The sequence below is a fragment of the Paramormyrops kingsleyae genome, chromosome 22 (assembly GCF_048594095.1).
Source record: "Paramormyrops kingsleyae isolate MSU_618 chromosome 22, PKINGS_0.4, whole genome shotgun sequence".
NCBI lineage: Eukaryota > Metazoa > Chordata > Actinopteri > Osteoglossiformes > Mormyridae > Paramormyrops > Paramormyrops kingsleyae.
In genome coordinates, this window is record NC_132818.1 from 18,922,283 (window position 1) to 18,949,604 (window position 27,322).

The 27,322-nt window shown below is 44.0% G+C and overlaps 1 protein-coding gene across 2 annotated transcripts; it reads left to right on the forward strand.

Moving 5' to 3' along the window:
* The first annotated feature begins 704 nt into the window (after positions 1–704).
* Positions 705–26,909, forward strand: LOC111855952 (alpha-2,8-sialyltransferase 8F-like). Of its 2 annotated transcripts, none has more exons than XM_023835484.2 (9): positions 705–1,430; positions 8,669–9,947; positions 10,083–10,281; positions 12,360–12,425; positions 13,566–13,643; positions 16,096–16,237; positions 21,563–21,675; positions 24,201–24,293; positions 24,659–26,909. In XM_023835484.2, exons 3-9 carry the CDS (start codon positions 10,184–10,186, stop codon positions 25,167–25,169), a joined length of 1,101 nt encoding a protein of 366 aa, XP_023691252.1. In that variant the 5' UTR covers positions 705–1,430; positions 8,669–9,947; positions 10,083–10,183; the 3' UTR covers positions 25,170–26,909. The 2 variants fall into 2 exon arrangements, with proteins under 2 accessions (XP_023691252.1, XP_023691253.1); XM_023835485.2 differs by having other exon boundaries at positions 10,165–10,281.
* The last annotated feature ends 413 nt before the right edge of the window (positions 26,910–27,322 follow it).

Below are 27,322 nucleotides of genomic sequence, written 5' to 3' on the forward strand. Positions count from 1 at the left end.
GCAGTTTGCGTGAGGAACTTGCAGACTTGGGTGCGACTGCTGATCCTTATGTGATGTGGGAGACCTTTCTTGATAAGACCCAGAAGGCTGCTGAGGCTTATCTTGGAGTTGCCAGTGTTTCCAGAAGGAGCTGCTTCATCTCTCACAGGGTACCTTAGATATTATTGAGAGGAGTCACCTGAAACGGTTTGATGACGACTGCAATCTGTACTGGACAGATGAGGAGGTGTTTATTAAAGGAATCTGTGAGCAAGTAACTCATCATCTGTGGTATAATGACTCACGTTATTCTTACAGAGGAATCAAAGCATTACACACATCCAGATCTGTTCCTTGGGAAGTTGCAATCAGGGCATGTGATGACGAAAGCCTTGCTTTGAGTGGCTGTTTAAGGCTGATCCTTCAGCTAGGACGCTGGACATTTCTGGGTGCTTGGTTCTTGCAGCTGATCCTCTGATTAGCTGTTAACCACCCAGAATCAATGAGATCGCACAGGTGGTGAATCAGCTGGGGGTAGGAAATGTCACAGGCATCTGTTGTGTCAGGGTCATCTGATTTGCCTGGCCCCGCCCTCTGACCCCACCCTTTGGTCCCGCCCATATGGCCCCACCCTCTGACCCCACCCTCTGACCTTTCCTTACCTGGCCAGCAGCCATTAATGGACATTCTGCCTTACCCCCCCCCCCCCCCCTTCTGTCTTTTACTTTTAAACCCTTTAAACCAGGGTTCTTCAAATCTGGACCTCCATTCCAAATCCAGTTCTTTCAGGTAGCTAGTTTAATAATTACTGATTCTGATTGGTCAGAGGCTTCACACCTGACTGACAGGTAAAGGAAGGCTGGAAAACCAGCAGTGCTTGGACCTCGAGGACCGTGATTTGAATGGCCCCGCTTTAAACTCTATGTTTTCCCTATTTCCTGAACCACCGCGTAGCTTCTGGTTTGAGTTACCATGCTTGTGCTCTTATTATTATGTTGTACTTGTTTTAGCCTTTTTCCTAGTCTTGGTGTTTGTTACAGTTCTCTTGTCCAGTACTCATTTATTGTGAATCATACCACCTGTTTCCTGTTACCTTGCTTTGTTGTTTGATTGGTTGTTCTTGATTATTCACACCTGCCCTTCGTTAGTCCTCAGTATCAGTGTATTTAAGTGTCTGCCTTCGTTGATTTCCCCAGTCAGTCATTGTGATTTGTTCTGTGAGTGTTACCCTGCCTGTCTCCCTAGTTCTAGTTCCTGTATTACCTGTTTTGCTGTGTAGGTTTTATTTATGGTTCAGTTTGTAGAGTTTTTCTCTTATTTCTGCCCCTTTGTGATCAGTGGCGTCATCCCATGTGACTGGAAAACAGGACGTCTAGCCCCTTTCTGGAAAGGGAAGGGTGATCGGCTGGATTGCACCATGTACAGGGGGATAACCCTGCTCTCAGCGGCGGGTAAGGTTCTTGCTAGGGTCATCCTTAACAGGATCTACTTTCAACTCTGCAGATTGAGTGGCACATCCAGATTCTTTGTGAGACCCCCCCCCCCCCATGAAGTTTCTAGACGTTATGGGCAGAGAGATGGATAATACCGGTTTTGTCAAAATGACAGGTTCGGTCAAAGGTCAAAAAGGTCACATAAATCAAAAAATGACAGGTCTGGGCTGTGAGCCAGCAACGACTAGTGACGTTGGGAGAGGTTTTTTTTTTTATTATTATTATTATTATTATTATTTATTTATTTAATATTAATTAATTATTTATTAATATAATATTTATTGTTAATTAATTATTATTATTGTGATTATTTATTTATTATATTATTTGAGGAGAGTGAATTGTGTGCTTATCAGTGGGTTTTTGTGGGAATAGCCCCGTGCTACGAGGGTGCTGAGGACGGAGCTGAGGACGGGGGCCGAGTGGGTCGGTTACCTGATGGAGTGTGAGCGTACGGTGCCTGTGGAGCGGTACCTTGGGAAGGTCCCAGTCGGTCCAGCGGAGCGTGTACTTGGGCATAGCGCAAAGGCCTCGGAGAGAGCGATGCTGTGTCTGGTGCGGTACCGTGGTAAGGTCCCGAGCGATGCTGTGTCTGGTGCGGTACCGTGGTAAGGTCCCATGGCTTTGGATAATCCGCAAAGGACTCGGAGAGAGCGATGCCGGAGAGCTGAGAGTTGTGCTGCGCGAGACTGAAAGAAACCCTGTGAGAATGAACAAGTTGGAGCTAAGAATGAGAGGAGGAGGAGGGTCTGGGTCTGACGCTATCCTCCTCCAGTGAACGCTTAGTGGCAGTTTGGGGGTGTGTGTGTGTGTGTGTGTGTGTGTGTGTGTGTGTGTGTGTGTGTGTGTGTGTGTGTGTGTGTGTGTGTGTGTGTGTGTGTGTGTGTGTGTGTGTGTGTGTTGACACCCCGTGCAGCAACAGCTTGGCCTTGTGTGGTAGCGGTTTTCAAGTTTGTGTTTTTCGTCATGCAGCCGTTGTATTACATCAGCGTAGTTCAAATCCCGGTCAAACTGTAATTTGGGCCACACATCAAATTGGACATTTTGTATTTCAGTAAATTTTGTTTGAAGTTTTGTTTTTTCCCCGACTCGCCCGTTATGTACATCGTCTGTGCAGTTAAAACGTACATCGAAATAGACTTAAGAAAAATCAGATAAAACTTGACAGGCCGTATATTTCTCCTTAAAGAATCCTAAGAAGTAACCAACCGCAGATATTTTTTGTATGCCGAGCAGGGTTTCCCTACTTTGGTAAAGAGACACTGGAAAGAGAAAACTACATGGGACATGCATAGAGTGAGTATATTATTTATTTTATACACATGATAAACGCTATACATTAAAATAATTATAATTTTTAAATTATTTATTTATTTTTTAGAGATTCAGCTATTCTGGTTTTTTTTTTTTCTACGGGAGACGCTGCGGATAGAAAACTCCATATAGAAACGAAGGCAATTTCCGCGAGTACTACGAAAATGTAATCGAGGGGTTTCAAAATATTGTGAATGAGGCGATACCTTACGCCGCATGGGGAGCTTATATACAGGTCACCCTGCGCAGTGACTTTTTAAACGACGAGCTGTCGCAAATTATACGGTATGGGGAGGGGGGGCTGTCAGACTTGCAGCAACTGCTGGATCGCCTGGTTCAGTCTAATCAAGAGATTTTAAACGATTCCAACCTAGAAGTAATCGTAGACGTAATAAATATCCCACGCGGCGGCGGCGTTGGAAACAAACGAAAACTACAGACCATGCTAGCTTCAGAAATAATTTCTAAAAAAGCCAAACGCATGTTTATCATTCAAAACGACAGCAGAGCGTGTTTCGCCATAAACTTGGCTCATCTGCTGCACAAAAACTTCACTGATGCAGAGGCTGAAAAGCTCGGCCTGGAGTTACAGGAGAAAGCGGGTTTTCAGTAGACGGGTGGTGTATTTCTTTTTACACAACCAGCATTTTTACGGCATTAAAAGCGTCAAGGGCTTCTTAGGGGCCGGCTACGTTTTCACAAGCTATTTCAAAGGGTACGACTCGCCTCACTCTCATTGCTGCAAAACCGGTACTGCTGCATTGTTGCAACGTCTGTCAGACTAATTGTAGAGAAAGTGAAACCACACTGGGGATAGTGTGTGAGCGGTGTAATCTCAGATGCTTAAATAACATGTGCTTCGAGCGTCACCGTACGCCGAGGGTCTGCCCCGTTAGGGGGGAGATTGCTAGCCCCTGTGACAAGTTCAAAAAATGCAAAGCTTGCGGGCTCAACTACTGCCTAAGTCCCGAGAACCCAAAACCGCACTCGTGTAAAACAGTAAAATGTAATATATGCGACGCTAAGCTCCAGTCAGCAGAATCCGACATATCCACCCCACATCTCTGCTATTTAAATCCACCGGAGAAGCCTAACAAAGGGAAACGGGTCGCCCAAAGTGGTGAGGGCAGTAAAAAGCCCCCCAAATATGTGTTTTTTGACTTTGAAACATCCCAGAGCTCGGGTACCCATATCGCCGTTTACGTGTGCGCCATCTCCGATCAGAATGAGACAATGACCGCCGAGGGGCCAGACTGTGCGCTGCACTTTCTCAGACATTCCAGGACGCCCTACTATACAGGGACGTGTTTCATTAGTCACTATGGAAAGGCGTTCGATAAATACATAATACTGAACGCTATGGTGAAGGAAGGGGTGGAACCGCGTGTGGTGTCACAGGGGAATAAAATCATTCTCATCCTGGACAGCGTGTTTGAGCAAAGGTACATCGACAGTCACTGCTTTCTAAGCATATGCCGTTGAGAAAAATCCCCGATGCAATGGGATGCTCAACTCAGATGCGAAAAGGCTATTTTCCGCATTCATTTCACAGACATGGAAAACTTTAGTTACGTAGGGCCCTACCCCCCTCCCGATCAGTTTGGGCCCGATCAAATGGCCGGCAAAGAACGCGACAAGTTTTACCGATGGTACGACGGTGTAAAGCACCAGACCTTTAATTTTCACAAAGAGATGATCGCTTACTGTAAGAACGACGTGGAGATTCTGAGAGAGGGCTGCTTGCGCTTCCTGCGGGAGTTTGAAACGCTCACGGGTTGCGACCCCTTCTCCATGGCGACCATCGCTTCAGCCGCGTTGCTGGTTTACAGGACAAATTTCCTGCCCAGAGATACGATCGCGATCCCAGACGTCTGGGATTACAGGAGGCAATACAAAAGTTATTCCAACGTCTCGATCCAGTCGCTGGAATTCGTGGGCCGCACGCGCGGCATGGAAATTCGACACGCGCTGCGCAGGGGTGAAGTGCGCGTGGGGCGCTTTCACGTAGACGGATACGCGGAGATAGAGGGAGAGAAATGGGCTTTCGAGTTTCTAGGCTGCCAGTTTCACGGCTGTCCTACGTGCAACAATGAACACGATGTCTGCCCCCTGACCCGCGAGAGCTTCGGTGCCCTGTACGTTAAAACAAGGGAAAACTCGAGGCGTTGCGCCAAGAGTTTAATATGAACGTAGAATCCATCTGGGAACACGAATGGGCTCACGCTAAAACTCACGACCCACAAGTGCAGCGTTTCCTGTCAGACTTTCAGCCCCCTGACCCCCTTAGGCCGCGAGAAGCGCTGTTTGGGGGTCGGACGTCGGCGATTGGCCTGCGTTACGACGTCACGGGGGAAGAGCGCGTACACTCTGGCTAAGTGTGAATTCCCCGTGGGACACCCAGAAATCATTAATTCAAATTTTAAACCTCTGAATGAATACTTTGGCCTGATCAAAGCCACGGTGAACCCCCCCGCGCGGGCTGTTTTCCCCCGTCCTACCTAGCAGACTGCCAAATGGGAAACTCGTGTTTACACTGTGCAGGACGTGCGCGATCGACAACAGGCAAGAGGGGACCTGTGGTCATTCTGACGCAGAGCGTGCGCTGACCGGCGTGTGGGTCTCTGCGGAGCTCAATCTGGCTTTAGACAGGGGCTATTCGGTCGTGAAGGTGCACGAACTGTGGCATTTTCCCCAGACCAGCGGCGACCTGTTTAGAGGCTACATTAAAACCTTTCTCAAAGTGAAGCAACAGGCTTCGAGGTACCCCGACGACGTGACCGATGATGTGGGTCGCAGGGACTACATTAAAAACTATCTCGAGCGCGAGGGGATCCAATTGGAGCCCGATAAGATAGTGTCTAACGGGGGCAAGAGGCAGGTGGCCAAGCTTCTGCTTAACTCTCTGTGGGGTAAACTGGCGCAGAGGAACAACATGCTCCAGACATGTATAGTGTCTGACCCGGGGGAGTTTTTAAATTTTTTATGCTCGGAGCTGTACGAGATTTCCAGCTTCGCGTTTGTCAACGACGAGGTCGCCCTCATCCGCTGGCGATACAAGTCTTCCTACAAAGTGCCACCGGGAAAGACCAACATATTCATAGCGTGTCAAACTACCGCGTGGGGGCGGTTGACGCTTTACAAAGAACTGGAAAAATTGGGGCGGCGGGTGCTGTATCACGACACGGACAGCATCGTGTACATAAGCAGGCCGGGTGAATATGAGCCGGTCTTAGGCAATTACCTGGGGGAGCTCACGTCCGAATTAGCCCCCGACGAATACATTGCTTCGTGGGGTGCGCTGGGACCAAAAAGTTACTGTTACCGACTCAACAACGGGAAAACACAGTTGAAATGTAAGGGTATAACTCTAAATTACGAAACCTGTCAAAGGGTAAACCTTGACAGTATGATCGGATTGATTGAAAACTACATCGGTGGATGTAGGAATGATCCCCCTATAATGACGCACTACAACAAAATCGAACGCGACATGAAAAGTTTTCAGCGTGCAGATCTCAGGGGTCGGAGGGAGCTCTCCAGGATCAGAGGCCTGTGATGCTGCTGGTGAAAAGGCCTCATTCTCCCCGCTTTCGTCGTCGTCGGAGAACACTTTGTTGCTGTAATTTGCTGCTGCCATGATGATGGTGATGTTTGTGAAAGGGCTTGTAAAGGCGTCCACTTATATACAGGCGGAGGGTGAGGGGAGGGGGGTGAACCTTACGGCGTAGGTTTTTGCATCTCCTTACGTGCCCGACTGTCCTTGAACAGCGCTTGGAAGTAATCGCTCTTTTCTTCAATCAGCCGCATCCGAATCATGTACGGAATTCTCATTCCACAACAGTCGCATTTAGGCAGCTGCCATATATTCAGCATTCTCTTGTCCAGCTCCCCGGTCGCGTCCCACTTCATAAAGGTGCTCCGATGTTTACCAGTGTCAGCATCTCTATAGTGCATCTCCATTCTAGCGGTGTCTGTCTGAAAGTCGGGGTCGGTGCTCTCCTTCATCATCGGGATAACGAGAGTCTTCAAGTTTCCCCATTCCGTTTCAGAAAAACACGGCAGATGCGGGTCATCTTTCCCCGGGTCTGCGGCATCTCCGGTGACCTGAAAGATGCGTAGTTCCTCCGCAACATTGTCAAAGAGGCAGACCACTTTATCCCCGTTGGGCAGCTCCCAGGTAACTCTCAGGTCTCCAGACGGCTGCATCAAAAGTACCCGTCTACGCCTCGTAGGAATCTGCTTCTTGGGAGCCCCCGGAGGCCGCATAACTGTCTCCTCCTGCTCCTGCAGGAGTGGTGAGGCTGAATCTTTCATTTCGATAGTGCCAGACATGTCTGTGTTTTTTAAAAATTAGTGTTGGGCTTAGCGCACGAAGCTCGCTATATTCTCCACGGCCTGCTGGTGGGGTGTGGCACACAGGGTATGGCCTTGATGATACTTGTGCTTCTTTACCAAAGGAGGTAAACTATGCAAGTCCCGTGTAGTTTTCTCTTTCCAGTGGGGGTAAGGCCTTAATGATACTTGGGGGGTACTTGTTTTTCTTTACCAAAGTAGGGAAACCCTGCTCGGTGTAATAAAAATTTCTGCGGTTGGTTACTTCTTAGGATTCTTTAAGGAGAAATATACGGCCTGTCAAGTTTTATCTGATTTTTCTTAAGTCTATTTCGATGTACGTTTTAACTGCACAGACGATGTACATAACGGGCGAGTCGGGGAAAAAACAAAACTTCAAACAAAATTTACTGAAATACAAAATGTCCAATTTGATGTGTGGCCCAAATTACAGTTTGACCGGGATTTGAACTACGCTGATGTAATACAACGGCTGCATGACGAAAAACACAAACTTGAAAACCGCTACCACACAAGGCCAAGCTGTTGCTGCTGCTGCACGGGGTGTCAACACACACACACACACACACACACCCCCCCAAACTGCCGCTAAGCGTTCATTGGAGGAGGATAGCGTCAGACCCAGACCCTCCTCCTCCTCTCATTCTTAGCTCCAACTTGTTAATTCTCACAGGGTTTCTTTCAGTCTCGCGCAGCACAACTCTCAGCTCTCCGGCATCGCTCTCTCCGAGTCCTTTGCGGATTATCCAAAGCCATGGGACCTTACCACGGTACCGCACCAGACACAGCATCGCTCGGGACCTTACCACGGTGCCGCACCAGACACAGCATCGCTCTCTCCGAGGCCTTTGCGCTATGCCCAAGTACACGCTCCGCTGGACCGACTGGGACCTTCCCAAGGTACCGCTCCACAGGCACCGTACGCTCACACTCCATCAGGTAACCGACCCACTCAGCCCCCGTCCTCAGCTCCGTCCTCGGCACCCTCGTAGCACGGGGCTATTCCCACAAAAACCCACTGATAAGCACACAATTCACTCTCCTCAAATAATATAATAAATAAATAATTATAATAATAATAATTAATTAATAATAAATATTATACTAATAAATAATTAATTAATATTAAATGAATACATAATAATAATAAGAAAGAATAAAAACCTCTCCCAACGTCACTAGTCGTTGCTGGCTCACAGCCCAGACCTGTCATTTTTTGATTTATGTGACCTTTTTGACCTTTGACCGAACCTGTCATTTTGACAAAACCGGTATTATCCATCTCTCTATGGGCGACCTGTAAAATAGGTGTCGTCCTTTCCTGGTTTGTCTGAAATACTGTGTACTCCTGCCCCTGAGTGTCTGTACATACATCAGTGCTTGTCCCATCAAGTTTTCTTATATAAATCCAGGGTACTGCATGGGAAGCACACTTCCAGATTTGTTTTTTGTTCATACACAACTTTAAATCTAAACCTAAAAGACCTCATCACACCCCGCACTGCACCACGATCTCTCCGATCTTCCAGCACTGCTCGACTGGTCCCACCACCCCTCAAGGCACAAGGAAGACACACCTCCCGGCTCTTCTCTGTTCTGGCACCAAGTTGGTGGAATGAACTCCTTCTAGATGTCTGAACAGCTGAGTCACTGAATGTCTTCAAAAGACGACTTACAACACACCTTTTCCAGAAATACCTGAACTAGCACTTCTGGCATTATACTTTCTGGCATTCCTTAAAAAAAAAAAAAAAAGCACTTTTCCAACAGAGTATTAGATCGATGGTATTCATAGCCTTGGTTTTATTGAGCTAGTATCGGGAAAAATTCATTGTGGAGTCTTAAAGCACTTATGTAAGTCGCTCTGGCTAAGGGCGTCTGCCAAATGATGTAAATGTAAATGTAAATCGGACCCCTGGAACCATGTGTGTATGCGGCTTGGGGTGTGTCCGTCTACTCCTGTCTGTGCTCCCTGTTTGAGGAGTTTCATTAATTAAGGCCATCTTGAAAACTTTAAGTCAGCTGTGACACATTTTTATTGCCCTATGTATTTTGCCCAAGCAATAAAAAATCTGTTCAAATATCTGTAACTGTTTGTTTTAATGTTCTAATCAGTCAAGGACCAAACATCAGGTCAAAACAATTTGATACATTACCTTTAAATGTAATTCAACAGTTATATTACCTAGGACTGGATGCTAGTTTAGTTTGTGAAGTTTATGGCGCTGAAAGGATTGGGATAAATGTGCTTTTTTTTATTTTTTATTTTTTTTATCAGGCTTTATTGTTCACGGAGATATAATTTGTAGTACCTCACTATGTCCGCAAGATTCAATACTAGATAATTTTTCTGAGAAGTCCTGCTGTTTTACCCAAAAAAAACAATTATATGACTGCTTGAGAATCTTATTTGGATCATTGCCTTCACAAGATCCCGGGAGTCTGTGATGTGTGGTTTACTACAGAAGTCCAGGAACAGCCCCTTTCAAACATGTTGTGACGAAAGCCATCCACAGACTGGACCACTTGCGAAATATGGGAATTGAATGTCTTTTTATTACAGGAAGGAACTATAAAACCTCAAATGGGACAGATAAAGAGTAATGTGAGACAAACTGAATGGAGTTCCGATGAAAGTTCTTAGAAGACGCTCAAAATTTGTCAAAGACTATTGGATCATGTTAATTGTAATGAACATGAAGTTATTCTTTTTCTTGGAGAAACATCACATAATTTTTTGCTTTCCTCATGATTTCTGAAACCACGTACGGAGAACTTTCTGGAGAAATCTCAGCAGCTTTATAACTGGTAATGTACTGATCTTATTGGTTTTTTTGTAATAAATTCTATGCTGTAAATATTCTTGAACGTAAACAAATGCATACTTAATACACATAATGCATAAATTTGAATATTGTTTGTCTTATTTTTCCCCACAATCAGGTTAAGTGTCAGGCAAACCTGTAAAAGTCATTGGTAATATTAGCATCGACGGGTAAAGACACACGTTGTCCTGTGAGTGCAGGACGAAGCAGGGGTGAGACATGAGGGGGCGCCGGCTGAGGAACTTCTGGATATTCAGCCTGCTGGTATTGGTTTCGGCTGCTGGATGGTTCGCCTTGTACTCCCTGGCTTGTTACAGGTAAGCCCGCCGAGCACAGGGTCATGCCATTTATGCAGCCCCCCACAGCATTTGTGCTCCTTTGTACTAGAGACCTGCGCGGGACGGATTTTTCAGTCCCGCTCCCGCAAGATTCTGTCCCGCTCCCGCAAAAAATATATATTATTTTCTCCCGCTCTCGCCCGCAAAATCCCGCAGGTAAACAAACATATTAGTAGTTTTATTTTTACCGCTTCTTCCTGCTACTGTTGTTTGTTTCACTTGCTTCCATTTTGAGTGTATATATAAAAAAAAACGGAAAATAAACAAATGTTTCGTTTTATTTGAGTTTAATTAAATGGAATGATGAACATGGACACGAGCGAGGAGCTTTTCAGAACATGCCATCCCGTCCAAGCACCAGGCTGATGCCTTCTTGGGGTGTCCGGTTACGTCCCCCGGCACTCAGAGCGCGGCAATTGTAGTTTCTGTAGACGATTCGCCTGTAAATTGTTTTCATTTAGTCGTTTTTGTTGCTTTTGTGCAGTAGATAAATAATAAAGTATTTGTTTTTAATAAATTAATTTTAAGATAATTCAATTTTGCGGGAGTCCCGCGATTAATTCTATTCTCCCGCACATACATGAGGACCTTACCGCCCGCACCCGCATCCACCCATCAAATCTTGTCCCGCGCCGCACTCGATGCGTTGGGTCCCGCGGGTCCCAACCTCTCGTGTCCAATAAAGAAGTAATACTTAGATACTCAATTACGTTTTATCAGAATTTAGTAGAAGTCCTTAAATTTCACAGGACACAGAAACACATTCCTACCTAAGTAAAGATTTATAAACACTTAAATAAACCAAACCTCAACCCCTAGCCCAGCTCCCCCACCCTACGGGCACCATGTTTATGTTTTCTTTTTTATTGAAAGTGAGAAATATTGATGAAACCGTTCCAGATAGCTGGACGGGTAATTCAAGTCATATGCACAATGAAAATGTATCACTGGTGAGCTCAATCTCACGGCAACGAAAATCTGGTTCTTTTTTTTTTCCAAAGAGATTTAAATTTTTCACAAGGGTGCCAATAATTGTATCATAAAGATGTTCCAATGTTCATACTTTTCCCTCCCATTCTGATTTTTAGCTGTTCTATTTCAAACATATGAATGTTTCCAGGAGATATTGTACGTGACTTTGTACGTAAAATTCAGGCATGCTGATAATGTTGACGGGAACTGTATGCATAGCATAGAATATGCTTATTTTATACCACAAAGTCCATATACATACATACAACACAGGAAGTGAAAGTAGAAAAGTGGAAAACAAACCATATATAAATAATATAGCATATGGATATGGAGTTTCTAAAAATTTATTTCAATATTTAATGTTTTGCATTGATACTGGGCAGATTTATTATTATTATAATATTTATCTATCACACAAGATCAGTAAGACATATGAAAGTCATATTCCTTGAACAACATAGTGTGGTGTACAGGGGCGTCAGAAGCATTTTGAATGTGGGGAGGGACACATTGGCATAAAACCAATATTTTATGTTAAATGGGGGGGGGGGTCCAAACGAATAATTATGAAATGAAATGTGATTTAATGGCGGCGACGCCCATGGTGGTGTATGATGTGAGGGGATTGGGTAAGCCTGACCCAGCTCCCTTCCCATCATTCCCTGCAGTGACCACCCACCAGATAAGTGCCCACCCATGACCTGACTGTAAGGTGTAAGGGACTCAGTCTGTGACTTAGCAAGCAGAATAAAAAAAAAAAAAAAAGCAAAACATTTTTTCTGGTCTTACCACATATTTACCTCTGTTTGTTCTACCACCCGTCTTTTCCAGTCACCAGTGATGCTACCTCACCTCAATACAACATCTCCATAAGAAGATATTTATTACCGTACTAAAAAAAATACTGTAAGGATTTTGAAATACAGGGATATACGATAAGTGTCAAACTGCCTAAGTGTATTCCAGACCTTCTTACATTGAATAACAGCTAGAAACGGCGAAAAATATTTCGATCACATATTTCATGTAGGTTTTTCTGCAAGTGTCATGACCTTTGACCCATGCCTCTCCAATAATTCCAGAACTGAAGGAAATTCCCAGTCACCTTTGAAGAAAACTGCCCCTGTTCAGACACCTCAATACTGCAGGTGTGAACCGTCGTGATGGAACTGGAGCTCAGCAGAGTGTTGTTGGGTATTATGGATGGCCTAAGGCGGACATTTCAGGTCCAGAAAGTAAAAATCCAAATGAGGATTTTGTTTCAACCTACCAGTTGAGTACTCTGACTGTGACTCTTTATACTCAACTGGTTGTTTGAAACAAAATCCTCATTTGGATTTTTACTTTCTGAAATGGCCGCGTCCGTGGATGTCTGGGTTCTTTTAGTGGGGATGATAATCGAGGTTCCTTAAAGGGCTGTGTAAGAGTGTAAGGTTTTTCTTTAGTGTCGATACTCATCAGTTATGGTTGTGGGTGTGAACGCTTTTACTGGGCAACTCTGCTTCAAGGTCCAACTGAGCTTGTACCAGCAACATTTATGGGGAAAAAATAACCTGACACTGTTATGCAAATCAACTTGGCGTAGAGGGAAGTGTTACAAGTCATGTGTGCTTCTTGGGACTTGAACACACAACCTTTGTTGTTCACACCATGTTCTACTTGTCAAGCTATAGTATAACAATAGTGAACTTAGTATTGACAGACTGTCCGTGTTCAGGGGCTGCGCCCTTCTAAGGTTGCAATGGAAGACTGGATGTGTCACAGAGGCGCAACAAGGCTGTACCATTTTGAATGCTTCCTCAAATGCGGTCTAGAAATGTCCTCTTTCTGCCAAGTTGCGAAGGATCCATCAAAACATATGCCATGATTCATTGCGCAGTGGTAAAATGGGTGTGTTCTGGCTAGGCGATAGGAGCGTGTTTTGTGACTCAAGGGTTCGGGCGGGAGCAGCTGGTGACAGCCAGACCGTCCCATTTGGGAACGCTTTCCCTTCGACCTTCAAGGAACGCAGCCTCCAAGGGCTATGCCTTCGAAGACCTCTCCCTTCGAAGGATGCAGCCCCTGAATTCAGACACAGCAAAGGATATGCAAACATTAGGAAAAAGACTGTCACATATTAGCAAAATCATTGATAACAAATTCATTGTAAGGAAGGTAATGGTACAGCTTGTTTCTGAAATACTATAAGGCTGCGGTTAATCCCAACTTGTTGGTACCTCTCTGCTATGTCTGTTACTATACTAACCTCATACCTGATCCTGTATTAAAATTAAATGTTATCATTACAGGGAGAAAACAGTTGGAAATATTTTGAAGGTTTATTCTCAGGACTGGATAAAGCAGAAAGGTTACATCACCCTACTGAGGTAAGGAGAGACTTAGCTGTGAGAATAAGAATCCTGAGTGTAATTTACTGCGAAGTATCTGCGGTTTATTTCCACTTGGTTCAAAAACCCTTTAACCAGAAGTAACATTTTGTCCCCACAATGTAATATAAACACACACACACACAATAAATAAATAGACAATAGACAATAATACAACATAAAACCCCTCTGGGTTAAAAAAATAAAAAGCCAATAGACCAGTAGCTACAATACAAAAAAAAAAATCACAATGTGTTATAAAAGGCCAGCGGCAGCATTTGAATCTGTTTGTTCTGTACATAGACAAACTGCATCTATGGCCAGAAAGAAAGAACTTAAACTCCTTAAACAGGGAGTGGCCAGGATCAGCTCAGATTGATTGGGCCTTCTTCAAAGTCCTCACCTTGAACAGATACATTAAGTCATTCAAGATCATACCTGCTACTTTGCTGCACACTTTGACAATACCCTGCAACCTAATTTTTACTTCTGAGGTTAAGTAACCGGCACCAACCAATAAAGTACAATGTAAGGACAGACTCAATAAAACAAAAATAAAACATTTTCATGAAGGTATTCTCAACATTAAAAGTTCGAAGCTTACGATAAAAACACGTGCTGAAGGCCCTTTCTACGGAAGTCTGTAGAGGACATGCATAGACTTTTTTTTCTCTTTTCGTTATTTAGAAAAAAATAAGTTGTGATCTCGAGATAACGACTTTGGTTATGTCGTGATCTCGAGATCACAACTTATTTTTTTCTTATTTTTTTTAAACGACATCTTTCAAACATCACCCGGTAACCATGGAGACGTCCCGGACTCTCCAGTTGGTTGGTAATGAAACTGACTACTCACTATAGTTTCTCCGACGGTATTGCTGCAAATTTCGGAGCCTCCTTCTCAAATGACGAACTAATATGACAATTTTCTAGCACCAACAGACTGTTATTTCCTCGTATCCATGATTCAGTGCAATATACACTACCCGGCCAAAAAAAAAGTCATCATTTGAATTTACATCAGCAAATACTGAAGAGCCAATGACTGGATCATTATTACAGTTCAGCAACGTCATGTAGCAATAAAGTAAAGTCAGCTGAGTACATGAATCTACTGAATGGCCAGGTTACACCTCCATCCATCATCAATGGATTGTTTTCTTCCCTGTTGGAATGGGCATATTCCAGGACAAGAATGCCAAGATTCAATGGGTTCGAATTGTCAAAGAGTGGTTCAGGGAGCATGAGGAATCATTTTCATGCATGACTTGGTCACCACAGAGTTGTGACCTTAACCTCATTGAAGGTCTTTGGGATGTGCTGAAGGAGGCTTTACGGAGGTTCAACTCACTTGTCAATACAGGATCTCGGTGAGAAATTAATGCAAATCTGGATGAAAATAAAGGGTGAGATGTTGCATAAGCCTGTGGAAACAATGCCATGACAAATGTGCATCATAATCAAAGCTAAAGGCGTCCAATGAAAAATTCAAATGGAGACTTTTTTTTTGGCGGGACAGCGTATCTCAACTTTTTCCCACAGTTTGAAGTCTAACTTCGTTTTACAAACAAGTGCAATATACTTTTACTTTTCCTGTAATTTTTGGACAAAGGTACTTTAGATTCCTGTAGAGAGATCTTATTTTATTTTATTTATTAGAATGTTTAACGGTGCCGTAATTTGTTTTACACTTCATTCCTATTTTTATACTTATATTGTATTGTTCTTGTCTTCGTGATTATATGTGATTGTGCAGTCGCAATGTGAGCAATTTCCTCCGGGATTAATAATGTCTTCTGATTATGATTGTGATTGTGATTGGGACAGTCCACGATCAAAGTAAAATCTGATGCATTTGTCCATGAGGATAATACTGAACCTCGAGATCATGGGAAAGTGACATGGGTTATGTCGAGATCACGAGATAATGAAAGGAAGAAAAAAAAGTCTATGCATGTCCTCTACAGACTTCCGTACCTTTCTACGCACAGCATCTACCTGAAGCTCAAAGGCCAGCTTGTCGTCGATTTCAGTGCCAAGATATTTATAATGCCACAGAAGCTCAACAGATTTTCCCAAAATCTGTTTTCATACCAGTAATATGTTCAGGTCTTGTCCTTTATGGAGGTCATCCTATAATACACATGATGAAGGGATGATTACAGCATAAATAAACAGTTTGCTGACAAAATTAAACAAGATCCTTCATGCAAGTAAGAGGGGATGCAAGATTTTCAGGTCACATGACGAGATCTGCAAACTAAAAAATAACCAGCGTTACTAATGAAAATTTCAGTCATTTGAACTTATGGCTTACGTTTACGAAGGATTGTGCCTACATTGGCACGCCCCCGAAGTCAGCATTTAGAGAGTTTGTGGGCATGACTGTAACAGTACAATAAGGTTTGGAAAGCTCTCAGCAATGACACAAAACTGGGGATTTCTGTCATAGGTCTGAACTGAACAGCAAGTGCAATGGAGTCGACAAGGCCATTGTCACACAGACCAACACGGCAATGGGGTCGAACATCACATATGATGCTGAGAAAAGAATTGTCAAGGTGACCCCTAAGCTGTTTGACACCTTCGTGAAGGTACGACTTGGCACTGGAAAAAACCCATAAACCGTTAGTTTTGTGAGTGTATTTACAGTAAAACCGGTCTAAGTTGACACTCGCGGGACCAGCTTAAAAGTGACGACTTAGAGAATTGACGAGATAATTTGGCGACTTATGTCTATCTTGCCGTTTTGTCGACTAGTAGGCTATATATAACTCGCCGTTTTGCCGACTTAAGTCGCCGAAGTGTCGATTTTATATGTCTATCTCGCCGTTTTGCCGACTAGTAAATATAACACCATACCTCTACTACACCGCACTATACACGCGAGACTTAAGACCAGGGAGCGACTAGTGCGATAGGTGGGGATTCCCCGTTTCTACATTGCCGTGGTGACAAGCAGGCGGCGGGAATGCAGCGATTGGGGTGTCGACTTACAGGTAGGAAAATCCATTCATTTGTGTTGTTCGGGACCAGGATTTAGGTGACGACTAAGGGAATTTGACGACTTACAAGCGGCGAGTTACACAAGGAATTGTGGTATCTTCTCAATAAGGACACCCAGGCATTCCTGTAGAATTAGTCTTCTTTACTACACACCACATGTCTTCCAACAATGCAACGTTTTTCTACCCCCGCCTGCCTAACCAAACACAGGCTAATTAACAACCCTCTATTGCCCCCTACAGGACATCTATAACCACATACTCCATCTACTACATTCCTCCCCCCTTAGGTTCTGTTGTACTCACTGAAACAAGAAAAATCAATAAAGCCATAAACAATAATAATAATAAAAATAAAAATACAAGAACACCCAGTTTAACATTTGTCACCTGATAGTACCATGACATATGTCTCACACATTTCCTTTTTTTTTTTTTTTAGAATTAGTATACAAAATCCTTTAGATAACTTGGTTTAGACACCGTGCGTTGCGAACATCTCACAGGTGACACATACTCCCGCAACTCCTTGGTAGCCTCCTCGTCCGCCTCTGATGGTCTCGCGCCTTCTTGTGTTTCACCCTCCGAAACACCTCCCTGCCAGCCTGCAACCTTCTCAGGCATTACCCAAGCCTCAGAGGGATCCATACATGCCCTCGGTGGCACCGTGGTCCCAGGACCTACTGAGTCCTCCTCCACTGATCTCACCAGAATCTGATCTACATGTCTACGTACGACATTACCATCCCCTAACATGACCTTGTATGAGACCGGTCCTGTGACTTTGACAATAAAACCAGGGATCCACTTAGACCCGTAACTAAAGTTCCTCGTGATCACTGTGTCTCCCACCTGGAAACTTCGCCCCCGCACCTGTTTATCATGAAGTTCCTTCTGGGTGTCCTGCTTCTGTTCTACCCTCACCCTCAGATCTGGGTGCACCTGGTCTAAGGTTGATCGTAACCTTCTACCCAGCAGCATTTCTGCTGGAGACAACCCCGTGGTCGATTGTGGGGTAATGCGGTAGTTAAACAGCACTCTTGACACCTTAGTTGAGAGCCTCCCTTCACCCACCTTCTTCATCATTGACTTAAAAGTCTGGACTGCTCGCTCGGCGCAGCCGTTGGAAGAAGCATGGTATGGAGCCGAGGTAATGTGCCTAATACTGTTTTTTTGCGTGAACTCCTTGAACTCCGCACTGACAAAACATGAGCCATTGTCTGAAACCAACATCTCAGGCAACCCTTGGCTGCAAAAGCTCTGCCTCAAGCAATCAATAGTGGTAGCTGACGTGGCAGACTTTACTGGATAAACATCCATCCATTTAGAATAGGCATCGATCAGGATCAAAAACATGTGTCCCATAAATGGTCCCGCATAGTCCATGTGCAGTCTCTGCCAAGGTTTACTCGGCCACTCCCAGGGGTGGAGTGGAGCTGGTGTTGGTACATTCCGATGTTCTTGGCATGTATGGCATCCTTTCCCTAGCGCCTCAATGTCAGAGTCTAACTTTGGCCACCAAAAATAGCTCCGCGCTAAGGCTTTCATCCGAGAAATGCCTGTGTGCCCGTAATGCAATTGCTGTAGCAATGCCTTGTGCCCCGGCTGAGGAACAATTACACGCGATCCCCACAATACACACCCATCCTGCACACTTAACTCAGTATTTCTCACCGTGTAAGGCTGAAACGCTGGGTCCACGTGTTGTGGCCAACCATGTTGGACAAACTGTCTAACCCGAGACAACACAGGGTCTTTACCAGTCCAACTTCTTACTTCGCCTGCCGACACCAAAGATATGTCCTCCATCATCAGTACTCGATCCTCTTGCTCTGCCTCCGTTGGCTGCTGAGGCAGTGGGAGTCTACTCATGGCATCTGCGTTGTCATGGAATTTACCTGGCTTGTACCGGATCTCATATTCATAGGCTCGGAGTGTTAACGCCCATCGCTGAATCCGTGGAGATGCCATGTGAGGCACTGCCTTCAGCGCACCGAAGAGAGACAAGAGAGGTTTGTGATCGGTGCAAATAACAAACCGTCTTCCATACAAATATTTATGGAAGCGTTGTATCCCAAACATCACAGCCAAACCCTCTTTGTCCAGTTGTGAGTAGTTGCTCTCAGCAGTTGTCAGAGTACGAGACATGAAACTTATAGGTCTCTCTTGCCCGTCCGGCATGCGATGTGACAACACCGCACCAACACCGTATGGTGAAGCATCACAGGACAAGATTAAATCCTTCTGGCTGTCGTAATGCACCAATACTTTGGAGGAATGCAAGAGTTGTTTAGACTCCTCAAAAGCCATTGCTTGCTCGCGTTCCCATTTCCACCGAGCATCTTTTCGTAACAGTTTGTGCAAGGGGGCTAATAATGATGATAGGCATGGCAGGAACCTGTTATAATAGTTCAGTAATCCCAGGTATGCCCTCAGCTCTGTAACATTAGCGGGTGCCGGTGCCTTCTGTATTGCCTCCACCTTGTGTGGCATTGGATGAAGCCCTGAGGCATCCACTCTATGTCCTAAAAACTCCGCTTCAGGCTCCATAAAAGCACATTTGCTGCGCTTCAGCCGAAGACCCCCTTCCTGTAGACGTGTCAGGACCTCCTTCAGAGTTGCCAGGTGCTCCTGATCGCTCCGTCCTGTCACCAGGATGTCATCCAGGTAAACCGCCACGTTTGTCATCCCTGCCACCAGACTCTCCATCAAACGCTGAAAAATGGCAGGACTAGAAGAAACACCGAAAGGAAGACGATTTACTTTGAACAACCCTTTCAATGTGTTTAACGTGACATACTGCTTGGACGCTTCATCCAAGGTCACTTGCTGATATGCGTGACTTAAGTCCAGTTTGCTAAACTTTTGTCCCCCTGCTAATTTTTCAAATAAGTCTTCCAGCTTTGGAATTGGATATTGCTCCAACTTGGAGACTAAATTTACAGTGAGTTTGTAATCCCCACAGATACGTACGGAATGGTCCGGCTTCAGAATGGGCACAATAGGTGTTGCCCAATCAGAAAACTTAATAGGTTCAATTATGCCCTGCTTCGTGAGTCTTTCCAACTCCACCTCCACTTTCTTTCTCATTGCAAATGGAACTGGTCTCGGTTTATAAAACTTTGGGGCAACTCCTTCATTTACATATATTTTAGCTGGTGGGCCCTTCCAAGTTCCCAATTCCTCTTTGAAAACCCCTTCATGTTGTTTCAAAACATCCTGCAACGTCAGGTCTGACTGCACCTTGTTAATAGCATTCACATTGTGTAACTCCAACTCCTTGAGCCACCCTCTGCCTAACAGGTTTGGCCCTGTACCTGCTACCACTACTACTGGTAGCTGCTTAACTTTGTCTTGGTATGTAACTGTGACGTCCGCAGCCCCCACTGTTGCTAGTTGTTCTCCTGTGTATGTTTTCAAAGTCCATGGGCAGTCGTGCAGCTCTTGAGCGCTCCCTGCTACCCGTAGCTTGGTATATGCTGTCTGTCAAAACTGTCACACTGCAGCCGGTATCCACCTCAAAATCCACCATGCTGCCATTTATATTTAGTTGTGTGGTAATGGGGTCCACTCGTGGCATTTTTGCCACCTTTAGCTTATACATTGCAAACACTTCTTCATCACTCGAGTGCTTCTCCGGGACTTCATTTATATGATGTGCCGAAAGCTTTTTATCTTTTTGATACTGCTTCTGCTTCCCTCCCTCTTGAAGCTGTAACTGTGCTCCCGGAGGAGCAGACCTGCACATTTTTTTTATATGTCCCTTTTTCCCGCAACTATGGCACGACATCGATATGAAACGACAGTCCCGTGCCATGTGGTCACCGCCACATCTGTAACACGTGCCCCCTACCGTTTTGCTGCGCCCATAGTGTCTTGAACTCACGTTATGCACTGCAAGTTGCAATACGGTCTTCGGCATTGGGCTGTCCAGCATTGTCGTTTGTCCCTGCAGGTCACGCACATCCTTATTAGCCGTTTCAATAGCTTGTGCGATTTTCAATGCTTTTTCGAACGTCAGCTCGGGCTCCGCCAGTAACCTCCGCTGCATACGATCATCCGATATACCGCACACCAGCCTATCACGTAGCATTTCTTTCAATCTTTCCCCGTAATTACAATGCTGCGCAAGCTCCCGTAGCGCTGCTACATACTGCATTACACTCTCACTGTCCTCGAATTAAACTTAAATCGCTGGACTATTTCGCTGGGTGTAGGGTTGTAGTGTGCTTGCAGCAGCTCCGTCAACTCGCCATAAGTTTTGTCACCCGGCTTTTCTGGGCTCAGCAAGTTTCTCATTAGGCTATATGTCCGGCTGCCCACAGAGCTCAACAATATTGCACGTTTCCTTCCCGCTTCTGCAATCCCATTTGCCTCGAAAAAGTGATCTAACACTTCACAATACTCCTCCCAAGTCTGTTCCTGACTATCAAACGGAGTGAGCGTCCCTACCATCGATGCCGCCATTACGCAGTTCGCGCTGGCTTCTTTGTCTGGGAAGGGTAGCCGGAAGATCTGCGCCGTCAGGCGTACTTTTAAGCAACCTCTTATGTGCTCGCCAGTTTCCTCGTCGCCAATGTGGTATCTTCTCAATAAGGACACCCAGGCATTCCTGTAGAATTAGTCTTCTTTACTACACACCACATGTCTTCCAACAACGCAATGTTTTTCTACCCCCGCCTGCCTAACCAAACACAGGCTAATTAACAACCCTCTATTGCCCCCTACAGGACATCTATAACCACATACTCCATCTACTACAGGAATTTTAAAGGAAACATCATTAGGAAAAATCGGGACTTTTGCTTGAGCGTCGACTTGTGCACATTGACGAGTTACAAGACGGCGACTTAGACCAGTTTTACTGTATATGTACTAATATCTCAAGAGAGTTTCACACTATGTACCCTGTAGGATTCACCATTTATAAATAAGACATTCAAGACGTGTTCTGTGGTGGGAAACGGTGGAATTCTGGCCAACAGCAGCTGTGGAGAAGAGATCGACTCGGCCCAGTTTGTCATCAGGTATGTCGGGATTACCTGGATGCAACATAATGCGACACAATGGCAAAGTGTAAAATGTCTGGAAATTAAACATTTTCTGTTAAGTTGAAATTTATTTGTCCTTCATAAGGAAAGAAAACTTTGATGGCATTAAAGGTCACCAGTAGTGTTATTGTTAAGGAAACCATGAAAACTAACAGTGAAATGTATTTTCATTAAGTGAAATTACACACACACACACACACACAACAACAACAACAACAACAACAACAAACAAAACTATAATATCCACTATAATACACTATAAACAGAAAAAATAAATTGAATTGTAAAATAAAACTTAACTTTTCTATTACATGTGCATGTGGATTGCTGCTGCAGAAACTATTCGATAGTTTAAAAAAAATTAAATAAACGTGTATTCGAATAATGTAGAACAATGACTTGGTGGACACTGTGACTTGGAGTTTTGCGGGACTTTTAATAATCATTTTAATGATCTGTCATTAACGTGGAAATAGCGGCATCTAGTGGTAAGCTAAAACAGGAAAAAACGGCAAAGGGAAGGCAGGGAAATGCAGACAACTCCGTTAGCCGCCTGGAGTAAGCGAACTGGCATTTTCACTCAGCAACTAGGAGGCAATTATGTGCGGTGTGATACATGCCGAATTAAACCTGTACGGCACGACAGCACGACGTGCACGAAACGGAAACAACCTGCTGCACATCAGAGTTCGATAATGTGATTTGTTAGCTTGTTAGTTAAATTTAGCGCAATAAAAATACTTACGAACAAACACGTAGTACGCTGGACATTGACATATAGCTATCTGTAATTTTGTAAGCTTTTATCCTGATGGAAGTGTAAGATATATGTAGACATCACCAAAGTGGAACTTTGGCAAGGACTTCCTTGTTTTTAGCGACTGAAATAGTGTGGCGCGTGCTGTTTGGGTATCGCAAGTGCCAAAAACTTGAAGTTTGTTTTCGTATCTTTGTGTTTCTTCTGTTAATAGGTGATCTAAATATTAGTTGCTTGGCACAGATGGAAAATTAACCGACCTGTGATGCAGTTCTTTAGAACGTCCAGTACCCACCATTTTGGAAGGGTTTATTTGATAGTCACAGCCATAATGTGGATCTTTTCTATACTTCTGAATCCAGACATCCCTCCTTATTTATTTCAGGGAGGTGGATGAGAGACAACCAGGGGGGTCACCATGCATTTGCAGTATTATGGTCTTACCGTGGTATCGGACCTTAGCTAGCAGGTGGACTGGATTTCCGGGACATTGCACATCATTCATTCATGGGTGTCTGGGAGGATTGCTACTGTTGATTTTCACCAAGAACGGTTTACACAAAATATTTCCTTTATTCAGAGTAGAGCTGAGGTGTAAATGAACTTTCTGCCAATAATAGTCACTCTGTCGGACAAACTATTTCTAAGATTCCTTTTATAATAACTGGTAACCATGCAACTATTTATGCAGTATACAGCTGCAGAAAAAATTAAGAAACCACAGCACAATTTTTTGTTTCACTCATTTCTCAATTTATCAGTTTATATCTGTGTAAAATATACATTTTTTGCAAACTGCAGCCTGGCTCTTCCCTGCTTCTCACTGAAGGGCTTCTTCCTTGTTTATGGGACTTCAGTCCTGCTTCTAGTTGCCTAATATGAACTGTCCTAGCAGTGCACTTCACTCCTGCACTTAATGTTTCCCATTCCTTTTGAAGGTCTCTTGATGTCATCCTGCAATTCATGAGAAACTGTCGGATAAGTTAACAGTCATTTCTGCCATTACAAATTCGCTTCCACCCCCTGACTGGCTGGCTTTTGATCGCTCCCAGTGTCTCCTGCTTCACCCTATTCTTGTGTACTGTTGTATTAGAAATTTTGAACCTGGAAGCAGCCTGCTGCTCAGCGTAACCTTCTGCCAGAAAGAACCATGATTAAAGTAGGATTTAAAAATGCAGATTTGTTTAAAAATATAGTGTGGTCTCTTAATTTTTTCCACGGTTGTATGGCTGGAGGGCATCTAGAGCCTATTCTAAGAGGTGTTTGGCATGAGACGGGATACACCTTAAACAGGATACTAGTCATACACTATGGGAAATGTAGAGACACCAGTTCGCCCAACAACATGTTTTTAAGCTGCACAAATAAAGGAAGAACATTCAAATCCCACAAACTGAGCCAGAGGTAGGATTATAGTCACCAACCCTGGAGGTGCGAGACTACAGTGGTCACTGTTACCGATCAGCATATTAGATAAAACCAACAATGGAAAAAAGTGTCTGAAGAAAATTTAATCTGTTTCCTTATTTTCTTACCCTGGAGGCACAAGCGTCCCCTCGATTGACAAGAGACTGTAGAGAGATACTGATGACAGGCAGTTCTCGTTATTAAATGTGTCCCCCGTGTTTCCTGCCCTAACAGAGGCCTCGTGTATTACTCTCTCTATCAGCAAGGGGGAGCTAAAATACACGCAGGTCCCCTTTGACAGAAGCCAGTTTTAAAAGCTCTTCCTTCTCTGACTCAGGTGTAACCTCGCTCCTGTGGGCAGTGGCTACCGAAGGGACGTTGGCACTAAGACGAACTTGGTAACATCCAATCCCAGCATCCTCTTGTATAAGTGAGTCATGTTGATCTTGCTGAAGAAAACTGATTTTCCTAGTTTTAAATATACATACAGTTTTAAATATACGTACCTGTACATGACAAGACTCTCCAGCTTTGTCTTGAATGAATATCAAATCAATTTTATTAGAATTTATTTTGATAAAATCCTGATGTTGATTAGGAAATCAGTTAGTCCTCCAATATATTTTAAAAGTTCTTAATCCCTCAGCTAAAGGGGAATTAAACCTTAAGTGTCACAGTTAAGGAGAAAAGTTAAGGTGTTTTGTGCAACTGGCACCTGGTTTTCGCTGTAGGTTCACTCTGATTCTTTGTCTCCTTCTCTACCTGCCGTTTCCACCGCTCACCTCAACCCAACAGATTTGGATCCTTGATGGAGCTCCGGCGCCCATTTGTTGAAAGGCTGGGCACCTTTGGGGATTCCCTGGTTCTGTTTCCCACCTTCTCTTATGGGCAAAACACGGCTGTCTCATTGCGCGCCCTCTACACAGTGCAGGACTTTGGAAGCCCAGCACGACCCGTCTTCATGAACCCAGAGTACATGCGGAGCCTGGCCCGGTTCTGGAAGACCAGGGGCCTGAAGAAGCGCCTCAGCACCGGCATGATGATGGCCAGCCTGGCACTGGAGCTGTGTGATGAAGTGCATCTCTACGGCTTCTGGCCCTACCCCCAGCACCCACGAGACTGCCGGTCCCTCAACAACCACTACTATGATGACATGAAGGCGAAAAGCGTACACGCCATGCCTGTTGAGTTTGACCAGCTGGTACAGTTTCATAACCAGGGTGTGGTCAGACTTCATCTGGAGGAGTGTACACCAAGACCAAAACAGAGTCATCTCCCATTCTTTCTCCATTGGTGGTGCAGTTGACCCAGAGATAAACTACAGCTTTTGCTTTAATGTGAAGGCTGTAGATGTCTTTATGTTCTTGTGTTCAGGAGGGAACCTTCTTGCATAGACATGTCCAATGTTGTTTTCTAAATCAAACTGAAGCACATTTAAGGCTTAATTAGTACACAGTGGGTCTACCCTCAAAAGGTAGTCACACCCACAAATTATTCGCTACAGTTTTTATTAGTGTTGGTTTCCAACATTGAAAATTGTATTCTATGGACCACAGATGAGGAAGTTTCATTTACTTATTTTGGTGAAAATAAGGTTTGATCCCAAGACCATTTTGTTCACAGCAACTTTAAACTGGGCCTAAATATTATTAATTGTACTGTTGTAATATTATAATTCTTGTTATATAACAAATATTTTATTTATTTATTTTTATTTTTTATGGGTTTTTTTTAGAGATGCACCGATTGACCGGCTAGTGATCGGAATCGGCCGATTTTTTGTATGATCGACCCAGATCGGTGACCGGCCGGTCAGTCTCACGTCTGCCGATCCTTTTATTGCCAGCAGCAGCGCAGGCAATTACGTCACAACTACGCGCACACTCACAGTCTGATGATAACATGTCGTTGGTGTGGAAGTTCTTTTCTGTGAGTGGAGATGACACAAAGATCGCAGTTTGTAATGTTTGTAAAGCAAAAATACATCGTGGGGGAACAAGCTCAAAAACGTTCGGAACAACAAACCTAATAAGACACTTAAAACGCTATCATTTAGCTGAATATGCCCAGTTTGAAAAGGGGAAAGTGGCTAAAGCTAGCGCGCCGGAATTTATTTTATACTTTACGACACAATTTATTTTATATTTTTATTTTGTTGTGAGAAGATCCTGTCATGTTTAATAATTTATTTTATTATAAAATAAATTTAAATGAATGTCATATGCTTTCATTACAGTTCTATAAAAAAATCGGAATCGGCAAAAATCGGAATCGGCAGGTCACACTTACTGTAAAATCGGAATCGGCCAAGAAATTTGCAATCGGTGCATCTCTAGTTTTTTTGTCAGGATTTTCCCCTGTCTTGTTCCGTCCTGTCCTTCATTTCCCTAAGTTCCCTGCTTTTCCATGATGACCAGCATGTGTTGTTTGTCTTTCCTAGTGTTCCTAATCTAGCCCATGTTCTAGTATTCTCCAAGTGTAAAAGTCCTATGTTGTAGTTCCCTGTTTGACCAGCAGAAGTCACTGGTCATCCTGTTCTGGTCCTTGTGTTCCCTTAAATTTTTCCCTAATCCAGTCCTCATCCCCTGTTCCCTGGGTCGCTGCATATCTGAATGGGCTGAGCGTGTAGCTGATAACCAGTTGGACCTTTGGTTATTTATGCCCCACTCTGTTTTTGTCCATGAAAATCATATTCCTTGTGTTTATTCACAGCAGTTCGGTCCTTGCTGTTAGTGTCTTTGTTCTTGATTAACCCTATCTGTGCTTTAGTGTATTTAGCCCCGTGCTTTGTTTATACCTATGTTCTATGTTCCTTGTATCTCTTGGCATCTTAGTCCCTAGTTCTTGAGTGATTGTTAATGACCCACACCTATTCTTTTTCTATGCCTTGTTAGTTGTGTATAATTATGTTTATTCTGTTCCCTTGTCAGCTATTGAATGTCTTGGATGTTAGGAATTACCAGTTGTGAACCATATTCTGAATCTGTCCCATCATGGTCTTGTTTGCCTTTGAGTGTTTTGAACATAAAGTCCCCTGTGTCTGAAAGCTGCATTGTGGACCTTTGATCATGCCAGCATGTGACATTTTTAAAGTAACCTAAGTATACTGTGATATTTACATTGTAGGAATGGTAACTAAGATGTATACAAAAGGGCTAAGTATACACACAACAAGACAGTCAATTCTGCTGCCAAATGACACTTCTGGGGGTACAATAGTCCTTCTCCTCAAATTACTCTTTATCTTGAGTAGTCTCTAGACCATTACCAATTAAACGCTAAAACCTGGAAGTACTGAAGCCAGCCATTTACTCACAAACCAGCAAAGGCCCTCTGCTTCCCCTTCTCTCACTGCCACGAGCATTATGTAAGACATTGTCTGGCTCACCCTCCTCCTTTGCTTAATCATCATCGTTCCAGTCCCTCAAAAAGAGACGATCTTCTGCCTGAATGACTTCA